The 25,991-nt window shown below is 43.0% G+C and overlaps 1 protein-coding gene across 6 annotated transcripts in view; it reads right to left on the bottom strand.

Annotated features, from left to right (window-relative positions):
• Positions 1–7,045: 7,045 nt before the first annotated feature.
• Positions 7,046–25,991, bottom strand: part of FBXW7 (F-box and WD repeat domain containing 7) — a 178,138-nt gene continuing 159,192 nt past the window's right edge. For all 6 annotated transcript variants that reach the window (XM_044300349.1, XM_044300348.1, XM_044300347.1 and 3 more), the window contains 8 exons: positions 25,451–25,585; positions 21,994–22,117; positions 21,776–21,912; positions 19,538–19,651; positions 16,830–17,011; positions 13,527–13,752; positions 11,808–12,018; positions 7,046–8,863 (listed from right to left, as the gene is read on the bottom strand). In XM_044300349.1, coding sequence (XP_044156284.1) covers positions 8,595–8,863; positions 11,808–12,018; positions 13,527–13,752; positions 16,830–17,011; positions 19,538–19,651; positions 21,776–21,912; positions 21,994–22,117; positions 25,451–25,585 — 1,398 coding nt within the window. In that variant the 3' untranslated portion in view covers positions 7,046–8,594. The remainder of the gene's footprint in view (positions 8,864–11,807; positions 12,019–13,526; positions 13,753–16,829; positions 17,012–19,537; positions 19,652–21,775; positions 21,913–21,993; positions 22,118–25,450; positions 25,586–25,991) is intronic.

The raw sequence follows: 25,991 nt of genomic DNA, 5'->3' as shown, positions 1-25,991 counted from the left end.
ACTTTTCTATGTAAAAATGCAGCATGTTGAAACTTTTGGTGAAAAATACTGCTAAAAACACCATAAAAAAAACTTGGTCTATGTCATTTTTTAGTGAGCGAAAAAATAGAACAAATTTGTGCGTGAAGGGGCCCTTATAGACGTTATTCTTAGACGTTATTCTTCTTTAACCCCTTAAAGGGTTTCTACCACCTGACTTTGACCTAATTAGCTCTCGGACACTAGCGATCTGCGTCTGATCTACCTAACAATGCTATTGTCAGACCTTTGTGTGGATCCGTTTCACAAAAAAACGAACTTTTATTGATATGCTAATGAGCCTCTAGGTGCTATGGGGGAGTCTTTTCAGCACCTAGAGGCTCCGTCCACTCACACTGTATGCCGCCCCGCTCATCCATCAAGCCCGCCCATCTCCTCTAGAATGCCATCCTCCATCTCAGCCAGTGGACGAATTCTCGTGCCTGCGCCGTGTGAGTCTGTATTTGGCCATCTGTTCCTCGGAGCACTCTGACGTAATCGGCGCAGTGGAGATGTCTGTGCAGGTAGCGGTCAGACATTCACTGCGCCTGCGCCGAATACAGCCGCTCACAGCGCAGGCGCAAGAATTTGTCCGCTGGCTGAGATGGGAGGATGGCATTCTAGAGGAGATGGGCGGGCTTGACGGACAAGCGGGGCGGCATACAGTGTGAGTAGACCGAGCCTCTAGTGCGGAAAAAGACGCCCCCATAGCACCTAGAGCTCCCGACCGTTAACCTTTGCTCTTCCATATCGCGGTCCGTATGGACCGTGGTATGGAAAGGGTTAAACAGCTGACATCGCATCACAGATGTCAGCCGTTTATACCAGAGTGTCAGCACAGTGTGAGTAGCACAGTGTGAGTAGACCGAGCCTCTAGTGCGGAAAAAGACGCCCCCATAGCACCTAGAGCTCCCGACCGTTAACCTTTGCTCTTCCATATCGCGGTCCGTATGGACCGTGGTATGGAAAGGGTTAAACAGCTGACATCGCATCACAGATGTCAGCCGTTTATACCAGAGTGTCAGCACAGTGTGAGTAGACCGAGCCTCTAGTGCGGAAAAAGACGCCCCCATAGCACCTAGAGCTCCCGACCGTTAACCTTTGCTCTTCCATATCGCGGTCCGTATGGACCGTGGTATGGAAAGGGTTAAACAGCTGACATCGCATCACAGATGTCAGCCGTTTATACCAGAGTGTCAGCAATGTGCTGACACTCTGGTATACCACTGGACGCCAATGAATATTCAAGAGGAGGCGGGCGGGCCGCAGCTCCCACAACCCACCCCCTGCATCAAATCATTCAGGGGTGCGGGGGGGGGGGGGATGAAAAAAAACTTTATTTGGGGTATTTTAAAGTTTGATCCCCGCGGTCAGTGATCGCGGGGATCAGAATCTGCAGAATTGACCTGCGGTTTGCTGCGATCGCCGACACGGGGGATATGACCCCCTCGGCGTTGTGACAGGATGCCCGCTGAATGATTTCAGCGGGCATCCTGTTCCGATTAACCCCCACAGCTCCGCAATCTCATTTTAAACTCATGACGTACCGGTACGTCACGGGTCCTTAAGGACTCGGGAAACATGCCGTACCGGTATGTCATGCGTCCCTAAGGGGTTAAACAGACATGAGACAATGCCATAAAGCAGTCAAGGAGTTCAGCTTCAGCTTTTACAGTCTTACAGAAAAGGATAGGCCTTTCAGCGGCTATGTTGACTAGTACCTAAGTCTCTCCACTCTCCAAGTGCTGCCCACTCGTTTTTCAGGAGACACCAAACTCCTGTCTAGCTTAATAGGCATCTTAGAAGACTGAGGCCCTTTTAAAAGGAAATCTATAAAAGTGGCAATTTAATCCATTTCTGAAGTATTTTGGATATTGTTATTTCTTCCTATTGCTGAACTAGTCTTCAAATGTCTTCCTCCCTCTCTTGTTTGCCTGTCGTACTACATAGAGTTGATTGAAATTAGCAATTGCTGTGGCCTGAGCCAGATGTAGTTTGTGGGAGGACAGGCAAAGCAGTGGGCAATTAGATGTAGATGTGAAGAAAGGGAATTCATGTTCTCAGCTCTCTCTGATGTCATTTTTATTTGCAACCTACTTACAAATGTTTCAGGCTGTTTTTATTTTAGAGCATTCCATTTTTTTTTTTTTTTTTAACTATGTAGAGCTTGTCACTACCAAAAGGAAAAAATATTAGTCACTGGTGCACATGCAGTAGATTGCATCTAGTGGTCTGTAGGGTGGAAGTAACCAGTAGATTGTTACCTGGGGACCACTACCATGCTGGAACGAGTCTTACACAAAGCTGTTAAAGGTGCAAGGCTTCAAAGAAGACCTGTCAGTTCTCCAATTCTGGAGCATCATTCCTTAGAGTTCTAGGTTGTGCCCATTCCTCTATTACCCCTCCTTAAATGTATCAATAAATTGACAACTGTGTATAAATATTCATCATGTCAAAGGGGTCAATCACTACAGGCTCACACTGGCAGTGCTAACTGGACAGTAAAGAAACATCCTAAAATCCTGTTATCAAATTATTCATAAATTTCTAGGAGGGATAGCAGAGAAATGACAAAAAAAGAATGAGGAATCTAGGACAGACATGTCAGGAGTGTTGACAGGTCCTCTTTGAAGTATCTCAACAAACCAGTTAGAGGAGGCAAAAAAAATTGTTACAATGGCAAGGTCTTGCATCACACAAAAAAAAAAAAAAAAAAAAAAAAAAGCATTTGGGAAGGGAAAAGTCAGACATAATTAATACTAATATATATATATATATATATATATATATATATATATATATATATATATATATATATATATATATACACATACATACACACACAGAGTAATCATTTCTGGGCAGTAGGCAATTATCAGGAAGAAAACAGCTCACTCCTGATAATTTCCTGTTGTGTTGATCTTTGTAAATGGACCTTAAAGGGGTCGGCCACCATAAGTATAAAAAACAATAAAGTGCCCCACACAATAACTAAAGCCAAGAGGAATTTGTATCATGACAGATATACTGTATACACTCACCTAAAGAATTATTAGGAACACCATACTAATACGGTGTTAGACCCCCTTTTGCCTTCAGAACTGCCTTAATTCTACGTGGCATTGGGTGCTGATAGCATTCTTTAGAAATGTTGGCCCATATTGATAGGATAGCATCTTGCAGTTGATGGCAATTTGAGGGATGCACATCCAGGGCACAAAGCTCCCGTTCCACCACATCCCAAAGATGCTCTATTGGGTTGAGATCTGGTGACTGTGGGGGCCACTTTAGTACAGTGAACTCATTGTCATGTTCAAGAAACCAATTTGAAATGATTCGAGCTTTGTGACATGGTTCATTATCCTGCTGGAAGTAGCCATCAGAGGATGGGTACATGGTGGTCATGAAGGGATGGACATGGTCAGAAACAATGCTCAGGTAGCCCGTGGCATTTAAACAATGGTCACTTGGCACTAAGGGGCCTAAATTGTGCCCAGAAAACATCCCCCACACCATTACACCACCACTACCAGCCTGCACAGTGGTAACAAGGCATGATGGATACATGTTCTCATTCTGTTTACGCTAAATTCGGACTCTACTATTTGAATGTCTCAACAGAAATCAAGACTCATCAGACCAGGCAACATTTTTCCAGTCTTCAACAGTCCAATTTTGGTGAGCTTGTGCAAATTGTAGCCTCTTTTTCCTATTTGTAGTGGAGATGAGTGGTACCCGGTGGGGTCTTCTGCTGTTGTAGCCCACCTTTCTTTCCCATTCTGACATTCAGTTTGGAGTTCAGGAGATTGTCTTGACCAGGACCACAATCCTACATGCATTGAAGCAACTGCCATGTGATTGGTTGACTAGATAATTGCATTAATGAGAAACAGAACAGGTGTTCCTAATAATTCTTTAGATGAGTGTATGTATCATTTTTCTACTGCATTCGGCAGAGCATGCTCCCATTAATGAGAGGCTGTGTGGGCGGAGCAGCTGCAAAGTGAAAGTAAAAATCCCAGCATGCATCACAGCAAAGAGTCTACAGGGGAGCAGTCACATGACATCTCTGCCTACTTGTGATGCCATAGTGACTACAGCACATTAGGTGTCATTTCATCAGTGCTTTAGCATACCTCCCAACTTTAGAATAGAAGGAAGAGGGACACTACATGCCCAAGGCTACTTTCACACTTGTGTTTTTTGCGGATCCGTCATGGATCTACAGAAACGGTTCTGTTACCATAATATAACCGCATGCATCCGTCATAAACAGATCCATTTGTATTAGGTCTTCTATAACCATAACGGATCCATCTTGAACACCAGTGAAAGTGAATTGGGGACAGATCCGTTTTCTATTGTGCCAGAGGAAACGGATCCGTCCCCATCGACTTACATTGTGTGCCAGGACGGATCTGTTTGGCTCAGTTTCATCAGGCGGACAGGGTTTTGGTGTCCGCCGCCAAAGCGGAATGGTGACTGATCGGAGGCAAACTGATGCATTCCGAGTGGATCCTTTTCCATTCAGAATGCATTAGGGCAAAACTGATCCATTTTCAACATACCTCCCCCGTACCAGGAGCGCCACTGAAATCCGGGACTGTCCTGCCGGATACTGGAAGGAAGTATGGCTTTAGGCCTCATGCACATGACCATAGCCTGCCTGTGCCTGTATTGTGGCCAGCGAACAGGGGGTCTGCAATATACAGGGCACCAGCCGTGTGCGCACCATATCAAGTGATGGGTCTGAAATCCAAAAGATACGGTGTGGTCTGGAATGGAAGCACAGATCGGAAACCTATGGAGTGCATCCATGGGTTTTCTGTCCATGCCTCCGCACTGCGAAAAAGTACTGTCGGATGCAGATTGCAGACCCCATTTAAATGAATGGGTTCATGTCTGCAGACAGTGGACACAAATATATATATATATAGCAAAGGAAAAAAGGGGGTCAGTCAGCACATCCCAAAGCGCAGGAGCGCGTAGCTATGGCTGAGAACAAGACATACAATGCAACAGCTCACTGCAAAACCAAATAAAGTACAAATTTGCGTAACAGTTACAAATGCTATACTAATAAATTAGAGATGCTTGGCAAATCATTTTGTACAAAATTATTTGAGCCCGTCTGAGGTGACTACCTCTTGAAGCTCATCAAGAGAATGCCAAGAGTGTGCAAAGTAGTAATCAAAGCAAAAGGTGGCTACTTTGAAGAACCTAGAATATGACATTTTCAGTTGTTTCACACTTTTTTGTTATGCATATAATTCCACATGTGTTAATTCATAGTTTTGATGCCTTCAGTGTGAATCTACAATTTTCAGTCATGAAAATAAAGAAAACTCTTTGAATGAGAAGGTGTGTCCAAACTTTTGGTCTGTACTATATATATATATATATATATATATATATATATATATATATATATATACACACACACATATACATACACACACATATACACACACACACACACATATACACACACACAAAATCAGTTCCTGGCTAGATGTCCTGCTTTCACTGTTGGTTGCAGGGGGCGTGGCCTAACAGAACCAGTGGGTGTGGCTTAGCTGGTCGGCTGTGTGGTGATAGTGCAGGGGGGATGGGGATTGACTAAGTAGCTTCTGCAGTAGGGACTCTGAAGGTTTTTATCACAGCCAGCTTCTGACAGGAATCGGCTGTTTGTAGAGAGGGAACAAGCAGCCGATTCCTGTCACAGTTGGAGCGGGCAGCAGGGAGCCCACCACTGACAGGAGCAGACTGCACATGCGCATGGACGAGCTCAGCTGCACGGTAGAGCTGGGCTGAGGGGGCGTGGCTTATAACTGACAGAAGCAGGCAGGTGTGTTTAATGAAGTCTATTAGGAACTTCATTCTTTCCCTGCCTGCCACACTGTAGGGTAGAGTATTTAAAGAGTGGCCAACCCCTTTAAGCCTTCTATCTGCTCAAAATGATCTTCTGATGTGCCATAGATACAGGGATGATCCCAGACCACTGTTCATTTTTAGAACAGAGGTGTTAGAGCATTTGGCACTGCTCAGAGTTTTCTGTCCTAAAAAAAATAAAACAATCTAACGAAATGACCACTGGTTTGCTTAGGCTAATTTCACATCTCCGGCAGAGAACAGCCTGCCTGAATTCTCTGGATCTGGCACTGCCTGCTGAAGACGGAATACCCGCTGCTCCCACTAACTATAACGTGATCTGGCGGGGGTTTGACCGCAATCCGGCAAATATGCTGAGAATCAGCCAAAGTGCTGCATGCAGTGGTTTGTGTCCGGACGATTCCAGACATTCTCTGCCGGAATTGGCTGATGGATCACAATTCTGGCTATGTGAAACTAGCCTTACAATGTGAAAGAACTTAAAGGCTGTATTACTCCTGCAGATGGTCGCTTGTTAGAGATGATCTGCCTGTGTAAAAGTGCCGCCGATTACCCGACAAACAAGCAAACACACGTTCGAGTCATCACAATTTTTAAGCAGTCTGACAAATCATAGTTTTCCGGCAGCAGATTGTGCCATCAAGTCACGCTCTGCTGCCAGCAAACATTGTATTAATTGGGTTGTCCCAGTACAAGCATTTACCCCTTATTCACAGGACGTCTGATCTGTTGGGGTCCAACTGCTGTAGACAGCCATTCCATTCAAATGGGAGAAAACACATGGTCCCCACTCTTGCACTCTTTGGAGGCCCAATTGGTCAGACTCCTGTTGATCAGACACTCATCCCCTATTCTGTGGTGGAATGGGACAGCCCCTTTAAAAATACATGTCTGCTTTCTTCCCAAAACAAGGCCAAATCGGTCCACAGGTTGTGTGTGGCATTGCTGCACAGCCCATTCACTTCAACAGAGCCCAGCAGCTGCAATACCACACACAAAAAAACTGGACATCTTCCCATGCGTTATCAATTCAGCCATGTAGACACTATTAAGATTCAATGTATGATTAACGTCTCCAGATAAAATTGCACATTTTAAGTTAAAAAGGCACCAATAAAGGTCTGTAACATGAAAAAAAAAAAACACATTTTATTGCACTTAAGTTATAAGAAAATAAAATTTCTAAGTGAATCAAACCATAGACACAATCCCTTTAAACATTGTTTTCCTCCATCACATCATGTTGTTACAGAACTGTATAATGAACAAAATGGAATCTGATTTTAAAACCAGACTATAAATAACAAAAAAAAAAAAAAATTTGAATGAGGAGGAACAAAAAAATAAAATAAAAAAAAATTTCAAAAAAGGTCGCATAGGATACAGTGTTAAACCACTTTTCACAGTTCAGCTTGAGTTGTGACTCTTGGAACATGAGGCAAAGTATTTGACAATTGTACACGGTATTTGCACGTGAAGCTTGCGCTGCAAAAAAAAATAAAAAATATCTTTGCCTTGCTTCATTTGTCTCCTTGCCCTGTTTAACTGTAACAGCTGTTTTCCTCCCAAAATACTGTCATTTATTGAGTCTGATCAGTTGCTGTTTTTGTCAGTTGTGTTATGCTTTTATTTTTTTTTTAACATTCACCGCAGCCTCACAACAAAAAGTTCCCAAAAGAACAGGCCACAACACCTCTGTTCTAAGGAATGTCTTTACATTTACAAGAAAATAAGCTTTACACACTCAAATCTTTTCCATTTTTTCTTTGCAAGCAAACTTCACTCTTAACTGTCTGAAACTGTCCCACTTTCGGCCTCTTAGAGGCACAGTGGATTCAATTTTCAGTGGCAAAAAGTCTTTTTCTGTATCCAAACTAGAAGAAATTTGGAATTCAGTCTGGGACTAAAACGTCACAGCAGTAAAATAATAATAATAATAAAAAAAAAATTGCTTTTTTTTCCTCTCCTTTCATTTAGCAGCATAAATATGTTTGGCCACTGGGAATACAGTACAGCTATGGGACAACAATCCCATTGATAAAAGACCTACTTGCTAGCACCAGCATCAAGATTTAGATCCATCTGAGAACGTAAAGACAAGCTTGTCACCCCAGAGCAACATATACATTGAAACATGTAGATGGAAGCAACAATAAGAGAAACAGAGGTTAATACTGTGATTGTTTGACATTGGCAATAGTCCACAAAAAAAATAAAAATAAAAAATAAAATAAAAAAACAAACAAAAACATTTCACAGTTTTTTTTTTTTCAGCATTTCAAAAACCAGAGAAAAAAAAAATGACTTTGTTGCAACTGCTCTCTTCTGAAGTCAACCAGTAATTTTTGAAGCGTTTAGTTAGGGTCTAGCTTTCCGGACAGCCCAGCTACTGGGTCGCCCCCCGTGACCAATAGGAGACTGCTAGAAATCATTGCACCTGGTTTCATTTTGAGAGTCCTCCTTTTTGCAAAAGAAAAAGGTAGCCCACATCAAAATGGGAAGTCATTTTGTGACAAGATGTCTTCTGATTCACCATGTGTAGGTCTTTGCAACATGTTGTCCCAAGCCTAGATCCTGTTTCGCCAAGGCCAATGGATATTTTTGGAGGGAAGGACTGGGGAAGTGGGAGGGGAGGGGGGGGATTATGCAGTCTACAAATTTGGACAAATAAATTTCCCCAGCCTTCACTTCATGTCCACATCAAAGTCCAGCACCAGCAGCTTTGTCTCTTCAGTCCCATTTCTGCTTCCAACAGCACACACAAGCTTTGTGTTGGAGGCTCGAATCCGCCATACAACTCCTCCGCTTCCTCCACTTTCTAATGTCACCAGGTTCCGAATAAATTCACCGGTTTTCAAGTCCCATAGCTTTACAGTCCCATCGTCTGAGCTGGTAATTACAAAATTCTTGTTGAACTGTAAACAAGTCACAGCGCTTTGATGTTTGTTAGGACCTATGGGGGGGGGGGGGGGGGGGAGAGAGAAGGCATTTACATGGTTAATGCTTTCATAATGAAACAATATAAAAAAAAAAAAGATGGAGCCACCATAACATTCCATCACTGGCAATTACACAGTAAATGCATTATTTGTACACAAAGAACACCCAGTTGGGGGAGATGTGTTACTTTCCTCAATGTAGTCATAACTCAACCAGATTGTAAGAAACTACAGCAAATTCATGACTGTGGCACATGCTGTGTGATCATTTTGGTGCACCTTGCTAGACACTTTAGACATTTTTGCTTATGCCAACTTTTAGCTGTCTGGCTTTGTACCAAGACAATGGTGTATTTTAAAAAGACTTAGGGCTCTTTCACACCTGCGTACTTTTCTTCCGGCATAGAGTTCCGTCGTCGGGGCTCTATGCCGGAAGAATCCTGATCAGTTTTATCCTAATGCATTCTGAATGGAGTGAAATCCGTTCAGGATGCATCAGGATGTCTTTAGTTCCGGACCGGAACGTTTTTTGGCCGGAGAAAATACCGCAGCATGCTGCGCTTTTTTCTCCGGCCAAAAATCCTGAAGACTTGCCGCAAGGCCGGATCCAGAATTAATGCCCATTGAAAGGCATTAATCCGGATCCGGCCTCAAGCTAACCGTCGTTTCGGCGCATTGTCGGATCCGACGTTTAGCTTTTTTAGAGTGGTTACCATGGCTGCCGGGACACTAAAGTCCTTGCAGCCATGGTAAAGTGTAGTGGGGAGCAGTATACTTACCATCCGTGCAGCTCACGGGGCGCTCCAGAGTGACGTCAGGGCGCCCAGGCGCATGGATGACGTGATCGCATGGCACGTCATCCATGCGCATGGGGCGCTCTGACGTCATTCTGGAGCGCCCCGGGAGCCGCACGGACTGTAAGTATACCGCTCCCCCGCTCCTACTATGGCAACCAGGACTTTAATAGCGTCCTGGGTGCCATAGTAACACTGAAAGCATTTTTTCAAATGCTTTCAGTTCACTTGTGTTTTTCCAGATCCGGCGTGCAATTCCGGCAAGTGAAGTACACGCCGGATCCGGACAACGCAAGTGTGAAAGAGGCCTTACCTGAAAAAGGCCTATTGTTTTTACACTCAACATATTTTTTCACAATCTTTAATGACCTCATTTCTAAATTCCCATGTCATTAAAAGGGGTTGTCTGAGTTATATAAATATAGGCCAATCTGTTTTATAGTATATCTAATAATACCTTTGTTAATTACACTCTATCTATAATATCTTGACCCGCGAAGTCATCCAGCCAGCTCCCTGTGCTAAGGTTTTGTGTACAGCCGGGCTACTCCCTAAGGCTAGGTTCACACCTGAGCGTTCCTACGTGCTGTAAAATGCTGAACATGCAAAAACCAATGTTTCCCTATGGGCATGGTTCTCACCTAAGTTTTTTACAGCGCGTACGAACGCGCTGTAAAACGCCCTACGCCCCAAGAAGTACAGGAGCTTATTTGGGGCATATTGTCGTGCGTAAGACCTGTTTTTCATTGTACGCCTCTGTGGTCAACAGCAAAAACGTGCGTACGACGAGCGTTTCCAAAATACGCCTCAAAATGCCTGATAAAAACGCCTGTAAACAGCGCTTATCGCATACGCTCAGGTGTGAACCCAGCCTAAGGCAGGAATAAGCCTGTACACAAAACGTCAGAGCCTTGTGTGCCCGCCCCCTCCCTCTGTGTCTGGCTTTTATTGATTATCACCCTGGTAAGGTGCAATACCACTGGCACCCCTTGCTACTGGTTGTTTCATCAGGTGTGCTGCCCTGAATTTTTGTATTTTCCTATATATCTATATCTAATCAAAAATAATAAAGGGGAATGCAGATTTGACCCAATTAACGGCTTAGGTTCTAAAGAGTAGAAATAGGAGACAGATGCAAGCACTTCAAGGAAATATTATACAAAGAACATCATTATAATAATGATAAATTTAGGTAGCAGACCATAAAAAACAACAGCTCAAGAACGACATATCAAAAATCAATCCTTGCTTCCGAGTACCATACGAGACGCAATGACTTAATTAGACTGGGAGGCAGCATAAGCAGTCCAGTCCAATAAATCAAGTGAGTGGAATGGCAAGTATTTCCTCTTCTAAGAATAGTTGCAGGACGCAGGGCAGGGGACAATGGAGCTTTTTATTTCACCGCAAACATTTTCCTACTGAACCAAAATGGACCATTTTTATGGCACTTGCAATGACTTCATTCCATGCATTTGATATTGCATCTAAATTCTAGACTATATTAATTTAAGTTTCAGAACGGATGCTTCTTAGCATATTTTCTAGAGCGTGAACAGATCTGACATCTTCAAACATAAATTTATTGTGTTGCAGATATAATGTATTAACCGGTTTCAGCTCTGTGAACTGAAGGTGGCACCTTGTGTTGCTAAATACAGGAAGAAACTTGTTACATATAATGGACCACTTTATTTAAAGGGGTTCTCCAGTCATTTCTTCTAATCCGTCCGTAGTTAGCAATAACCTGTGGTAGGAAGGAAGAGGTTTTACATAGTACTTAAAAATCCCTCACTCAGCCACCGTCCCTGCTGCGCGCTCTTCCACCCGGGTCCCAACCAGACATGTACATTTCTTTTCCTGTTTAGCTGCATTACAGCAAATGCAGCTGAATAGGAAAAGAAGCGACAAGATTTTGTCCGAAACTGGGTGGAAGAGCTCACAGCCGGGAAGGCGGCATCGGCCGATCCAGGGACAGGTAAGTACTAAACATCTTCCTTCCACAGGTTATTGCTAATTACAGATTAGAAGAAATGACAGGGGAACCCCTTTATCAAATAAAAGGTCAGTGATTCAGCAATTAGCATTAATTATGCTCCCGGATGTTGTGTCACCTCCAGTTGCTGACGTCTGCATTATGCAGTAGAGATGCACTATTAATTACCTTGCAATGTCTGTAAACACTGTCCTGTCTTAATGTCCCAGATTTTAACAGTAGAATCCGCGTTTCCAGACACAAGAATGTTGTCCTTTAGTTCCATTCCACTGGTTAACGACTGGTGCCCGGTAAGAGTATGGATACAATTCCCAGTCTCCACATCCCAGACTCTGATTGAGGTATCCAAAGATCCACTGACAACATGGATGCCATCAAACTGCCATGAAAAGACAACTTGGTTAAATAGAATTCCAACAAGACTGCACAATAAAGAAAGCGCCAAATGGCACTTTGCAAAGCACCTCAATCCTTTAGGACAGGCATCCTCAAACTGCGGTCCTCCAGCTGTTGCAAAACTACAACTCCCACCATGCCCGAACAGCCTACAGGTATCCGCCTACAGCAGGGCATTGTGGGAGCTGTAGTTCTACAACAGCTGGAAGGCCGCAGTTTGAGGATGCCTGCTTTAGGAGCTCATCTCAACCTGCACCTCTTTTTGGTGTAAAAAATAAATAAAATAATAAATAAAAAAATCACAAACCTCGCGTTTTGACGCGACACATTTTGACGCAAGGGATGTTTCTACACTATGTGAAAAGGAGATGTGGTGAGGGCAAGGAGTTAGTGAGGCCAGTGGGTAATGGAAGCAAGAGGAGCAAGGGTGCAAAAAGTGGCTTAGGCCAGCACCCTTGGTGTCCTTAAAGGGATTCTGTCACCAGGTTTTGGCCTATAGAGCTGCGGACAAGCACGGCTAGATTGCCGCTAGCATGTTCGCAATTTATGTGTCCTATAGGGCTGTGTGCTTTTAATGTCTTTATAAAATGATTTTATAGATATGTAAATGAGTGTTGAATGTGTCCAAGAGGCTGTACGAACCTTACTTGTGCCCAGCCCTGCCCATCTGTGAAGGAGCCCAGCACCACCTATGTCTCCTCCTTTCATCAACGATAGATAGCCGTAATTTCGCGATGCGCAAGCTCGCACAGTGCATGCGCGAGATTACGGCTATCTATCGTTGATGAAAGGAGGAGACATAGGCGGTGCTGGGCTCCTTCACAGGCGGGCAGGGCTGGGCACAAGTAAGGTTCGTACAGTCCCATGGACACATTCAACACTCATTTACATATCGATAAAATCATTTTTTAAAGACATTAAAACCACACAGCCCTATAGGACACATATATTACGGACATCTAGCTGTATCTCTATAGCCCCAAATCTGGTGATAGAATCCCTTTAACTTGACAGGACTAGCCTTCACATCAATATACCAAGTATACTCACTAGTTACAGACATCAAAACAGCATGACTGATGACGCAAAAAAGGATGCTCCTCGGCTGTCCAGATTGCAAAATAAAATTAGGTCACATGTAAGCATTCTACAGTAATGTGAAGGAAAATAAGGCAGATAATCAGTGACCTACAATGGTACAGCCAATCACTTCCAGAAATCAGATGTTCCCTATAACCAGAGGGCATCTGTGCAGACAGAGGAAGGAGAGCAAGGAGTCTGATGGTAAGGGCACAGTGTAATGAGCTATGAGCAAAGTAAATAGAAATCGGAATGGCATTTGACCTACATACATACACACTTCTAATAAGGCACATACAGCGCCAGATATCTCTTTGCAGACAGACACACACAGATACATTCGGGAGGGGGCTGATCCTTTAAGACACAGAAGCAGAAAGAATAAACATCTCCACAAATTAATATCCTCACCTGTAAGGAGTAGACTCTGTTTGTATGGCCTTGCAGTGTGTGTAAACAGGTTTCGGTCTCTGGATCCCAGACTTTCACCATGAAATCATAAGCCCCGCTAACCACTCTCCGTCCATCATACTGAACACAGCGGACAGCAGCTACATGCCCCATGAGAACGTGTAAGCACTGTCCCGTCTCTATATCCCAGACTCTGAGGGTGGCGTCTCGTGACCCACTTACTACCCTGGGTATGGGAATAAAATAAATAAATAAAATCATTAGATACAAAATGCCAAGGGCACGCAGGTCATTCTTAGGCCTTATACACACACAGCTGTTTTTTGCTTCCATGTGCAGTACGTTTTAGGAACAGATAGCACACAGACCCACACGCCTGTTTGGTGGTATTATTTTTTTACTGAACCATAAGCCTGATCTGAGAATCACAGTGCCTTTCCTATTTTGGTTGATTCTTGTGGATCAGAACAGCCCATTCTATTAATGGGAGGGAGAAAAGAATAATAATTATGCACACAAATACAGTGGTTGTTTTTTGGAAGACAGAAAATTGAACACAGATGTAAAGCCCTTAAAGGGGTTGTCTCCCAGTGGTAAATAGCATTTATCATGTATAGAAAGTTAATACAAGACACTTCCTAAAGTGTTGCGATTGTCCATATTGCCTCTTTTGCTGGCTTTATTCATTTTTCCATCACATACACGGCTGGTTTCCATGGTTATGACCACTCTGCAATCCAGCACCGGTGGTCGTGCTTGCACACAGTAGGAAGAAGCACTGGCCTCTCAGGTGGCCGGGACCGTGGGAGTGCACATATGTGCTTTTTCCAATAGTGTGCATGCAAGCACAGCCACAGAGTGGATAAGAGTAATGTATAAAGCTATGGAAAAATGAATCCAGCCAGCAAAGAAGGAAATATGGACAATCACAACACATTAGTAAAGTGGCTTGTATTAACTTTCTACATGATGAATGCCATTTGCTGAAGTGGGACAACCCCTTTAAAAGGAATCCTACACCAGCGATGTTCCTATCAAACTGTTTGCACAGAAAAATAGCTGTAGTCCACTTGATTAACCCGTAGGATACCAGTGCCGTACATGTACGGCTCTGGAAACTGGGACAGAAATCCCAGCACCATACAGCTACGGCGCTCTGACTCCTGCGCCAGCCCGATCAGCTGCAGAGGTCTGGCAGTCACTGATAGCCGGACCCCTGCTGTATGCACCGGCATTGGTGAAAACACGGATGCCGGCGCATTTACCCCTGCACTGCCGCGGTCAGCGCCGACTGCGGCACGTGTGGTATCCTTCTATCAGGTACCCGCACTGCTGTGACGGGGACCCGATAGCAGGGAAGGCAGCCTGATGCCTTCCTTAGGCATCATGGCTGCCTTCCATGACAGCCTGTGAGATCCAGCCCCCTGGATCTCACAGGCAGGAAGCTGTAAGTGCTTTACAGGAAGTATTGTGATGCATTGTAAAGGGGATAAGCCCCCAAAAGTTGAAAAAAAAAAATTTAAAAAAAAATAAAAGCTTAAAAACAATAAAAAATAAAAAGTTAAAAAAAATTTGCCCAAGTTTTAAGTAAGCAAAAATAAAGAAAAAATAAAATTGCAAAAAATAAAGAAAAAAAGAAAAGTAGACATATTAGGTATTGCCTCGTCTGTATCTACCAGCTCTATAAAAATATCACATGATCCACCCAGCCAGGTGAATGGCGTAAAAAAATTAAATAAACTGTCAAAAGCCATTTTCTGGTCACCTTGCCTCACAAAAAATCTAATACCAAGTGATCAAAAAGTCTATGTACCCAAAAATGGTACCAGTCATCTGATCCCACAAAAAATGAGCCCCAACCTAAGAAAATCGCCCAAAAAACAACAAGAATAGGGCTCTCAGAAAATGGCAACACAAAAACAAGATTTTATTCTGTTCAAAAATTATTTCACTGTTTAAAACTTTAAAATAAAAAAAATTAGACATATTAGGCATCGCCGCATCTGTAACAACCTGCTCTATAAAAATATCACATTATATTTTCCCTCAAGTGAATGCTGCAAAAAAATAAAAAATAAATTAAAACTATGCCAAAACCACCATTTTTTTTCACCTTGCCTCACAAAAATGTTAATACCAAGCGATCATCAAAAAGTTATGTACTCTAAAATGGTACCAGTCACCTCATCCCGCAAAAAATGTGACCCTACATAAGACAATCCCTATAAAAAAAAACAACGGCACCCATAAACCTATCAAAATCTACGCTGCAAAATCCATATGGCTCTCCTTCCGTTCTTAGTCTTGCCATGTGCCCCCACAGTAGTTTACTACCACATATTGGTTTTGCCATATTCAGGAGAAAATCACGTTAAAATAAACACCATCATACTCATTTGTTTCTCCAGCCCTGTTTTCCTCCTGCCAATGTTTGCTCACAAACCAGAGCAGTGACATGTGGCACTTGACTGCTGCAGCCAATAACTGTCCCCAGCTGCAACCATTGGGGACGGTGATTGGCTAAGGCTACTTTTACACTAGTGTTTTTGCTGGATCCGGCAGGGTCCAGCAAAAACACTTCCGTTACTGATAATACAACCATCTGCGTCCGTTTGAACGGATGCGGTTGTATTATCTTTAACATTGTCAAAATGGATAGGTCATGAACTCAATTGAAAGTCAATGGGGAACGGATCAGTTTTCTATTGTGGCAGATTGTGCCGTTTTGCTCCGCATCCCCAGGACGGAAAGCAAAATACAACATGCTGCGGTTTGCATTTTGGAGCATTCCGTTCAGTTTTGTCCCCATTGACGATGAATGAGGACAAAACTGAAGCTTTTTTTTCCGGTATTGAGCCCCTATAGTGGAACTCAATACCGGAAAACGCTAGTGTGAAAGTAACCTTAAAGTAATGTGCCATATCCAACTACATAACTGCTGTTTGTAACCAAACAGTGGCAGGAGTACCAGACCAGCGCCACAGAAAACCAGTGTGGAGAAACGGTTGAGTATATCATGTTTCATGCTAATAAAGCAATTGCAGGACTCGTCAGAAAATTGTAATTATCTCAGACAACCCCTTTAAGCACAATTAAATAATACATAAAATTAATAAAACATGTGCAATTGGCATTTTAATGGCAGGAATCTTGCTTTGCTGCGAATGCCCACAGACCACTAATACGTCATATGGCTTATACCGCGCAATAACTACACTGTTTCAGTAAAAGGAGGCCAAGAGGGAGTTAGAAGAGAGATACATAGTCACGGTTTTCGCAATACAAAATGTTCTGCATTCTAACCTTTTTTCATGTAGATGCATGCAGCGCACGGTGGAGGTATGTCCATAAAGAGTGTGTATACATTCCCCAGTCTCTGCATTCCATACTTTCAACGTCCTGTCTGTAGAACCACTGATGATTATGTTATCTCTCATCTGAGATGACCACACTCCACCCGTATGACCGACAAGCGTTCGAAGACACTGGAATGAGATCATTTTGGTTCAGAAAACTTATATGAAAAATGATATGCAGGCTTCAGTTGCTACAACAGACAGTAAAAAGGAAAAGACAACACGAAAAGTAAAATCGGGCAAAAACATGTGCATTAAAACCAGAGTAAAATAGTCTAAAACAGGGATGCCCAACCTGTGGCCCTCCAGCGGTTATAAAACTACAACTCCCACCATGGCCTGCTGTGGGCCGATAGCTGTAGGGTGTCCAGGCATGCTGGGAATTGCAGTTTTGCTGCAGCTGGAAGGATGCAGGTTGGGCATCCATGGTCTAAAAGATACCAGTCCTTACTGGGTCAAGAAAATATGGCCTAGACATCTCATACCTTCAGTGGGATTCAACAACATGGTCCAGTCAATAAGTACAAACAACGTGCAATATATTACAATATGCAGCACATAATACAGCTGTAAACCATAATTCACTTTCGGATGTCACATTGCAAAGCAACTAATAAAAAAAAAACAATGGCAAAGAAAGAAAGGGATAACATCTATATTAAAAAGCCCTTTACGCTTAGCTGTAGGCCTCGAATGAAGAGCGTTTGGCATATGATTGGGCACTGAGCGCTAGTATCAAATCTTCCCACCTGCACATGACCGACATGATGTAAGACTAATCTCCATTAACATATTATCAAACACATTTATCAGCAGACCTGGTGACTCCCAAGGATATTATTTGCAGAAACCAGGCAGTATGGTCTCTTTGCCGCCCTGTGCGCCTTGGGTGATTTGTAACACTACTACATGTACTACACTGGGTGGAGACGCCAATGATTGAGTTTTATCACATTCAGTAAAACCTAACCAACTGCCCAAGGCATGCATTATCCTCTTGCACGCTTTTGTTGGGCTGAATCAAGCAGATATTGCAGAACATGATGAATAATAACATTTAGCAGTACCGACATAGGAAAAGCACTAAGACAAGTGCTTCTGCCTGCCCAAGTAACCGGACAAACAATCCAATGGTAGTAGCAAAGTCAAAAAAATAAAAATAAAAAAATCTATGGAAAATAACCCAAAAACCTAAGGTGCCCTCTGCATACTTGTAGGCACACGGAGCACCGCCTGGGACCCGTCAAGCTCTGAAGTAAGCCGCTGCACCCAATGATCATTCATCCCTAATACAGTTCCATGGTTAGTTGCCAGCACGTTCTGTTTACACAGGGCGATGTGCTACTGACTAATGACTATTTATTTTATTTTTTTAGCCACAAACAATCGGATCAGCCAAAGAATGGGGACTTGTTTGTGGGCCGATTGAGGGCACAGTTTTATGGGCAAATCATCAGAAACGAGGGTTCTTTCATTCCCAACATGATCATCTGCACATCAAAAAGGGCCCTTTGACAGCCATTTTTGGCATTGAGAGTACGGTGATGTGTCAGTGTGCCACCATTTAAATACATTATATGAAATGTTGCACAGAAAAATGTCGTGATGTAGCCATGGCCTTTTGTGTAGTATGACATGACGCCGTGTAGCTGTCCCCTAGGCGAGCAACAATTAATAAATTGATAATGGGATCATTGCTGCTATAGAATACATTATTATTGTGGCTGAGTCCCGCAAAAAACCTCTCGACAGATGTCCTTTCCCCACTGTATGCCATATATTACTCCTGAAGAAGCAAGGCCCAGGTATCCAGTACAGATGATCATCAACAAAGGGTACTGTGCTCTGGTAAACTAAAGTTCCCAATGTTGGTTTTAGGGGAGGGATCAGGAAACCAATCTCATACAGCATGAAAATCTTGAGACATCATCATGGGAAAAGCCTGCGCTAAAGAATGTGAACAAACAGGGAGTGGCAGCACAGCGTATCTCCTGAAGGCATTTCTTACAAGGACGCCACGCTGCCTTAAAGCATATGAAGCTACGAGCTGGTGAACAAAACAGTACACCCATCTTGTATAGCCTGATCAATGAGTGGAGAATTCAGACAATAGACAAATCAAAAAGAGCAGCTTGATGAAAGCATCAGCAAAATGTAGAAGTAATAAGGTCACAGCCTTCAGACAACTGCCATAGTGAAGGTCAGAATATGATGATATATATATATATATATATTTTCACACATAGGTGGTGCAGTCAAATTATTATTTAAGAATTTCAGAAAAGTAAAAAAAAATAAAAAAAAGTTTACTGCCCTGAAAAGCTGACGAGTTTAGCCACTATTTACATAGATAACAAAAATTGAATTTTATCGGCTTCCCTCTCCCCAATTAATTACTGAACCAGGCTGCCTTACCTACTGCTGCAAAATAGGGGGCAAGCAGGACACAATATGACTTTACTTTTAAAGAGGCCATAAATATACTGTGTAACTGTCTAGTAGCATCAAAGCCAGGCAAAAGGAGAAAAAATAAAATAAATAAATAAAAATAAAAAACACACAAAAACTCAATATTGTCCTGCTTCAACAGTTAAAAGCACATAGAAAAACTGAGCACCCCAAAAAATGCTGAAATCACAAACATGAACCTCTTACCTTTCCAGTCACCGCTGACCACACTTTCAAAGTGTTGTCATCAGAACCACTAACTATCCGGTTCCCACAGAACTGGAGGCAAGTAATCACATGATCATCATGACCTTTAAGCACCTAGGAGAAGACAACAAATCATTTTTAGATTATTTCATTTATCGCTTCCTTCAACATCTGGGTTTAGTAGAGTCTTAGGCCCCTTGCAGACGAGCGTGTCCGGATGCGTTGCGGCAAACCCGCGCGAGTAGGTACCCAATTGCAATCAGTTTTGACTGCGATTGCGTTTTGTTGTTCAGTTTTTATAGCGCGGGTGCAATGTGTTTTGGTGGTACCCGGACCTGAACTTCTTCACAGAAGTTTGGGTTCAAGGTTGTGTAGATTGCTATGATTTTCCCTTATAACATGGTTATAAAAAGGGAAAATAATAGCATTCTTAATACAAAATGCATAGTACAATAGGGCTGGAGGGGTAAAAAAAAATAATAAAAAATAATTTAACCCACCTTAATCCACTTGTTCGCATAGCCGGCATCTCTTCTGTCTTCTTCTTTGAGGAATAGGACCTTTGATGAAGTCACCGTACTCATCACATGATCTTTTACCATGGTGATGGATCATGTGACGGACCATGTGATGAGCGTAGTGACGTCCTCAAAGGTCCTATTCCTCAAAGAAGAATAGATGCCCTCCAGCCCTATTGTACTATACATTCTGTATTGAGAATGTTATTATTTTCCCTTATAATCATGTTATAAGGGAAAACAACAACGATCAGGTCCCCATCCCGATAATCTCCTAGCAACCGTGCGTGAAAAATCGCACCACATCCGCACTTGCTTGCAATTTTCACGCAGCCCCATTCACTTCTATGGGGCCTGCGTTGCATGAAAAATGCAGAATATAGAACATGCTGCGATTTTCACGCAACGCACAAGTGATGCGTGAAAAATCACTACTCGTGTGCACACCCCCATAGAAATGGATGGGTCCGGATTCAGTGCGGGTGCAATGCGTTCACGTCACACATTGCACCCGTGCGGGAAAACTCGCTCGTGTGAAAGGGGCCTTAAAAGGGCACTAATACAAATAGATGCAAACATTATACATGGACTAAGCCCTCACTTTGATATGATAAAATCTGAGACCCTCAGCCAATATATTTTGATTAAACACATCTGTGCCCCTCCACCCACGCCAAGGTGGTCTCAGTCAGGCAAGTCCTACTCTGAACCTACATATGCCGTTGGGCATCAACGTTCAGAAGAGCAGACCCTGCGCATATAGTGTGCTGCTCCTAGTTACCTCGGTGTGCATCAAGCAACCAATGAGAGGAGGAACACACAGCTATATGTACCACCTAATCAAAGTCGCCTGTGAGCTAGGCGGGGCAAGAGTGCACATGAATGCTACTCCCAGGATAAGATAAGAGCGCATTCTATTTTATCTTGGGATTGCAATTCTTGTGCAATTCTGCCAGACCTTTCCCACAGGCGAACTCGACTAGGTGGTACATATAGTCGTGTGTTCCGCCGCTCATTAGGTTGCGGGCACTTCCTGGATCATGTGCAGTACATTGAGCATGTAATCCTAGCCCAGTTTCAACACACAATTACCCATGGATAAGTTCTTCAAGAGACTACCATATTCTACCATGTAAAACAAGAAATTAGTTTCAGAGGCTGACATTTTATAGTAAACCTGTCACAAGGAAAATGCAGTGCAGTCTGCAGACAGCGAAAGCTGAAGCATCCAATCAGGAGACCATTACAGCTATCACTTAGAGTAGAGGGGTTGGGATGTGAAGCAGCAAAACAGAGAGCACTTCACAGTGAATCTCTGTGCTAGGACCTCGAGAAAATAGAATCTAGCAGAATAAAACTTCATATTCTCACTACTCCTCACAAGAAAAGCTCTGTAAAAGGCATGTTTTGAACTGCTCTCCCCAACCCCTACCTAATGCTCTCAACAGTTTAGCATGGTCAAAACCACTGACAGACTCCCTTTAAAGTTCTGCACTGCATTTTCAATGGTGACCGTTTCCCTTTAAAAATAGCACCATACATGAGGATACATGTGGAGGATATCAATAAGAACATGAAGTCAGTGACCAGCCAACTCCTTTATGCTGGAATGTGACACTATAAATATATACTTTGAGGGTCATATCTTAAACCGTGGAGATGTTCAACGTAAAACTTCTCTTCTTACATTATTAGACACCACAACTTTTTGTCACCTTACCTTTGGGGATTTAAGTTCACCTCGTCGCCAGTTTGTATCGATTCTGTGTTGTCTAATATAAGCACTTTTCCATGGACTGTGTGTGAATCCGGGTTTTAATACTTTTCTTCTTTTTATATATAACGGTTCATCAATACCTAAAGAAAACCATGCGGGAAGTTAACGGACATCTGTAGAACTGACAATGCAGGGAAGTCAACTCCTTTAACGGCCCTTACCATCCTCTTTGCATTTTTCTCTCCACAAAAGGTTGTCTTCGGCTAGTATTCGCCAGTACCGACACGTCTGTGCTGCTTGGAGAAGATCCTTAGGTTCAAGAAATGAAAGAACATACAACGCCAACTGGAAAAGACAAACATTTGTAGACCAATTAAAATCAACACAAGTAAAAGAAAAATGCTAAATTCCCACGGTATACCTTCTTACATTAACATGGGCATACAGCACATGTCGAGAGACTTACATGGCATACAGGCCGAAAGGGAAAAGGAGATGTGAACTAAGTGAAATGAAGTGTGTGCCGTTACATAGTTAGTGGGTCCATCAAGTCTGCTGATTCATAGGAAAGCAATTTATCAAAGTACAAAAATTCTTCTCTGACTACCTACGGTAAATTGTAGAGTTCCCATGCTTAAAATTCTACATTAATATCAAATATTTAACAGCAATGTCTACCCTTAGCCGTTATATAACCCATCAGGACTTGGGTGACTTGGCCTTCCGGACGCTCCGATTTTCTCTATATGTCTACATGGTAGGTATATGGCTTCCTCTATTGCAGCATGGTGTAGTGCCAGATTGCAACTAACAGCTGGCTCTGCTAAATGAGACATATCAAATCAGGAAGGAAATGACTTATTTCTAAGTGTAGTTCTCCAAAGACACAATCTTCCAATGGATTAAATTAAACTGCTGCTGGAAAATCCTCTTAAACATGTCAACCATTAAACACTGATTGTTTCACAAGGATTTCAAGACTGGAAGGTGATTTTAAAAACATAAAATCACAGACAACTATTTGTGGTTTTAGTGCTAAAGGATTGAAAACTTTACTGAACCGATACATGGGGGTGGGGGGCTATAATTACTTTTACATAAGGGGGCAGAAAACAAACCTTTATAGAAGAGTAAGGCTACTTTCACACTTGCGTTCAGGGCTCCACTTGTGAGTTCCGTTTGAAGGCTCTCACAAGCGGCCCCGAACGGATCCGTCCAGCCCTAATGCATTCTGAGTGGATGCGGATCCGCTCAGAATGCATCAGTCTGGCACAGTTTGTCCTCCGCTCCGCCTGGCCGTGCGGAGGCAAACGGATCCGTCCAGACTTACAAAGTAAGTCAATGGGGACGGATCCGTTTGAAGTTGACACAGTATGGCTCAATTTTCAAACGGATCCATCCCCCATTGACTTTTAATGTAAAGTCAAAACGGATCCGTTTGCATTACTATCATGTTAATGCAAACGGATCCGTTCTGAACGGATCTAAGCGTTTGCATTATAGGTGCGGATCCGTCTGTGCAGACACCAGACAGATCCGCTCCGAACACAAGTGTGAAAGTAGCCTTAATGTGTGCGGTGAAGGTTTAGGTAGAAAAGGTCACCAGAGATACCTTGTGCAACATCCTTGTTACAGGTCACATAGTAACCAGATAAAACAGGAGATAAGTCAGCCATTGGATGGTTGGTGTTATGGTCAAAGCCCCACCTCAAATATCCTATGTCAGAGCGTTAATGGATGTGACATATGTGCTCGGGCATAAAGGACACGGTGATAAGTAGGGGGCAAGAGATGTTCCAAAATGTTTCCAGTATAAGGGAAGGTGATCTCCGTGTGAAACACCATGTCCTTTCATTCTCCTGCAGAGTGGAACAGAATGGTCTACAAAATATATGTCCTGCCATGTCAAATCGAGACCGAAGTAAAAACCATATAAAAAAAATAACTGCTGTCCACTTAACACCTTTTTCGTTATATGTGTCCCTAGGGAGTGGTCATTCGGCATTGTGAAACACAAATCTGCAAATTTAGGCACAAACATCCCCCGCTATCATACCGCTACATAACTAGCTAGATCTACTACTTGGAAATTGTAGCCGTGTGACAAGAAGAACTAGAATGATGACCATTAGAAGAAACAAACCAGTATGACTAAAGGCCCCAAGCACACGGATGAGCCGCATGCATTTAGATTCTAGACTGTAAAGTGGGGCAGGCTCTGTAAGTGCCATCTGTACTGAGCTGTCCTCCCCAATACTTGCAGAAGAGTGTGCCGCTATACATGCTGCATTTCATGAAATTGGAGGCGCATGGCCATAAACGTAAAGGGGTTATCAAGGAATTGATAATCCTCAGGAAAGATCATCATTATAAGATTGACAGGGACCCCCCCGCTGATCGGCTACGCTCACCAGAGCTTTGATGAGTGCAGCCGACTCCCAGCAGCTCTCCAAGGACAGCGCCGTACATACTACAGCAGCTATGCTTTGTATTGCAGCTCAGCCCCATTCACTTCTATGGTGCTTAGGTGCAACTAGGCCACGAGACAGGTGTACTGTGACGTCACATGGCCTAGGAAAAGGCCGTGGTGCTCACGGAGGGTCAGCCTCTTCTAACAGCTGATCAGCAGGGGGTCCCAGGTGTCGAGGATAGGTCATCAACTTTAATTAATGGATAACCCCGTTAAAAGGTCCAATGCACTGAAATGGAAGCCCTATCACAGTTCCACACATGTACTAATCACCAATAAATGGCTAGACAGAAAAAGGACAACTTAAGGACTTCTACATAAAAGGTAACTTTGGTGTTTAGGCGGAAATACTCAGTACGTGGCGTTCGTTCTCCTTAATTATTGTACACCATTCTAACTATCATCATCATCTTATCAACCTTTCGGAACACTAAAATTAAAAATCAACAAACAAAAGCGTGTAATTATATGCACTTAACACCTCTAATGGGATTTCACAGCCAACCTTTTAACACAATTAAAAATGATACCAAGATCAATATGTGGAGTTCGACAAACAGTGCCGCATTAGGAAGCAAAGATCAAAAACCTGCACGCTACATGAATAATTCTCTTCGAGGTGTGGGGGCATCAACAGACGCAGAACTAAACAAAGATTACAGGAACGCCAGGGTATCTGCCACTACAGCAATACAATGGCTGGCTTCTGCAGAAGCAAGAATGTAGGCAAAATGCTGGGACACTCCGTAATGAATGCAACACGGGGAGAAAACAGGCTGCGCCGCTGAACGAGGAGCCTGCAATGCAGTGTGGATCAATGTGTTGTAGTGAGGAGACGATACGTCGTATGAATCAAATCTCCACAATGCAGCAATGCTGGAAAACAGCAACAGTACGTGCACTACAAGAGAACTCCCAGCCTCCTGAACCACAGGCCTCTACAGACATGCAAGCAGCTAAACATGATGCCATGGCCGAGACACGCCAGACATGGGATCTATCTCAATTTCCACAGCGCTTCTGCATCTAGCATACATAATGTGGGAATTACTGTACATAATCACATAAATGTGTCTGAGCGCCTTCCCCTTAAACACCCATTACCACAACACAAGCGACTTTACGGAAGGCAATTAGCCTAGCAGCTCTAAAAGGGGCAGATGGGGGCGCTGCGGGGGAAACTAGCTGTGCCCTCTAACACATCTCACCTCTTTAGGCAGTAAGGAAATAAAGTCCCGTTGAAACTGAGGCTCAATAACTTGCATCATATGCTTCACTTGGGTGGGTTCACAACTGTCGATGAGCTCATCTAGGGCGAGAAGCTTTTCTGGTCCACTCCAGCTCTGTAGAAGAACAAACAATATACATATTACCCAGTATCTTCTCTGGAAAAAAGCAACAGAATAAGGAACATTTTGTTAGACTTCCCCTATAAATATCCATATAACTATCCCATGGTTGTCTCATTAAACATATTCATGGTGAATAGACTGGATAGTAATGGCCGCATCTTAAATACAGTCGTGTGAATGGAAACTTATACATATAAATCTCTGCTTTTTCTGACTTTTTTTGACACCATTCTCTTTGTTAGGGTTTGCAGTTACCACATACATAACCATGCTTTTAGGCTCAATTCAGACGTCCGTATGAATGGTCCGGTTCTGTTCTGCAATTATGCAGAACGGGTGCAGACCCATTCATATTCAATGGGGTCGGAAAAGATGCGGACAGCACACAGTGAGCTGT

This window comes from Bufo gargarizans, chromosome 1 (assembly GCF_014858855.1).
Source record: "Bufo gargarizans isolate SCDJY-AF-19 chromosome 1, ASM1485885v1, whole genome shotgun sequence".
Taxonomy (NCBI): domain Eukaryota; kingdom Metazoa; phylum Chordata; class Amphibia; order Anura; family Bufonidae; genus Bufo; species Bufo gargarizans.
The sequence above is the reverse complement of the archived record's forward strand: the minus strand, read 5'-3'. Positions and strand labels throughout refer to the sequence as shown.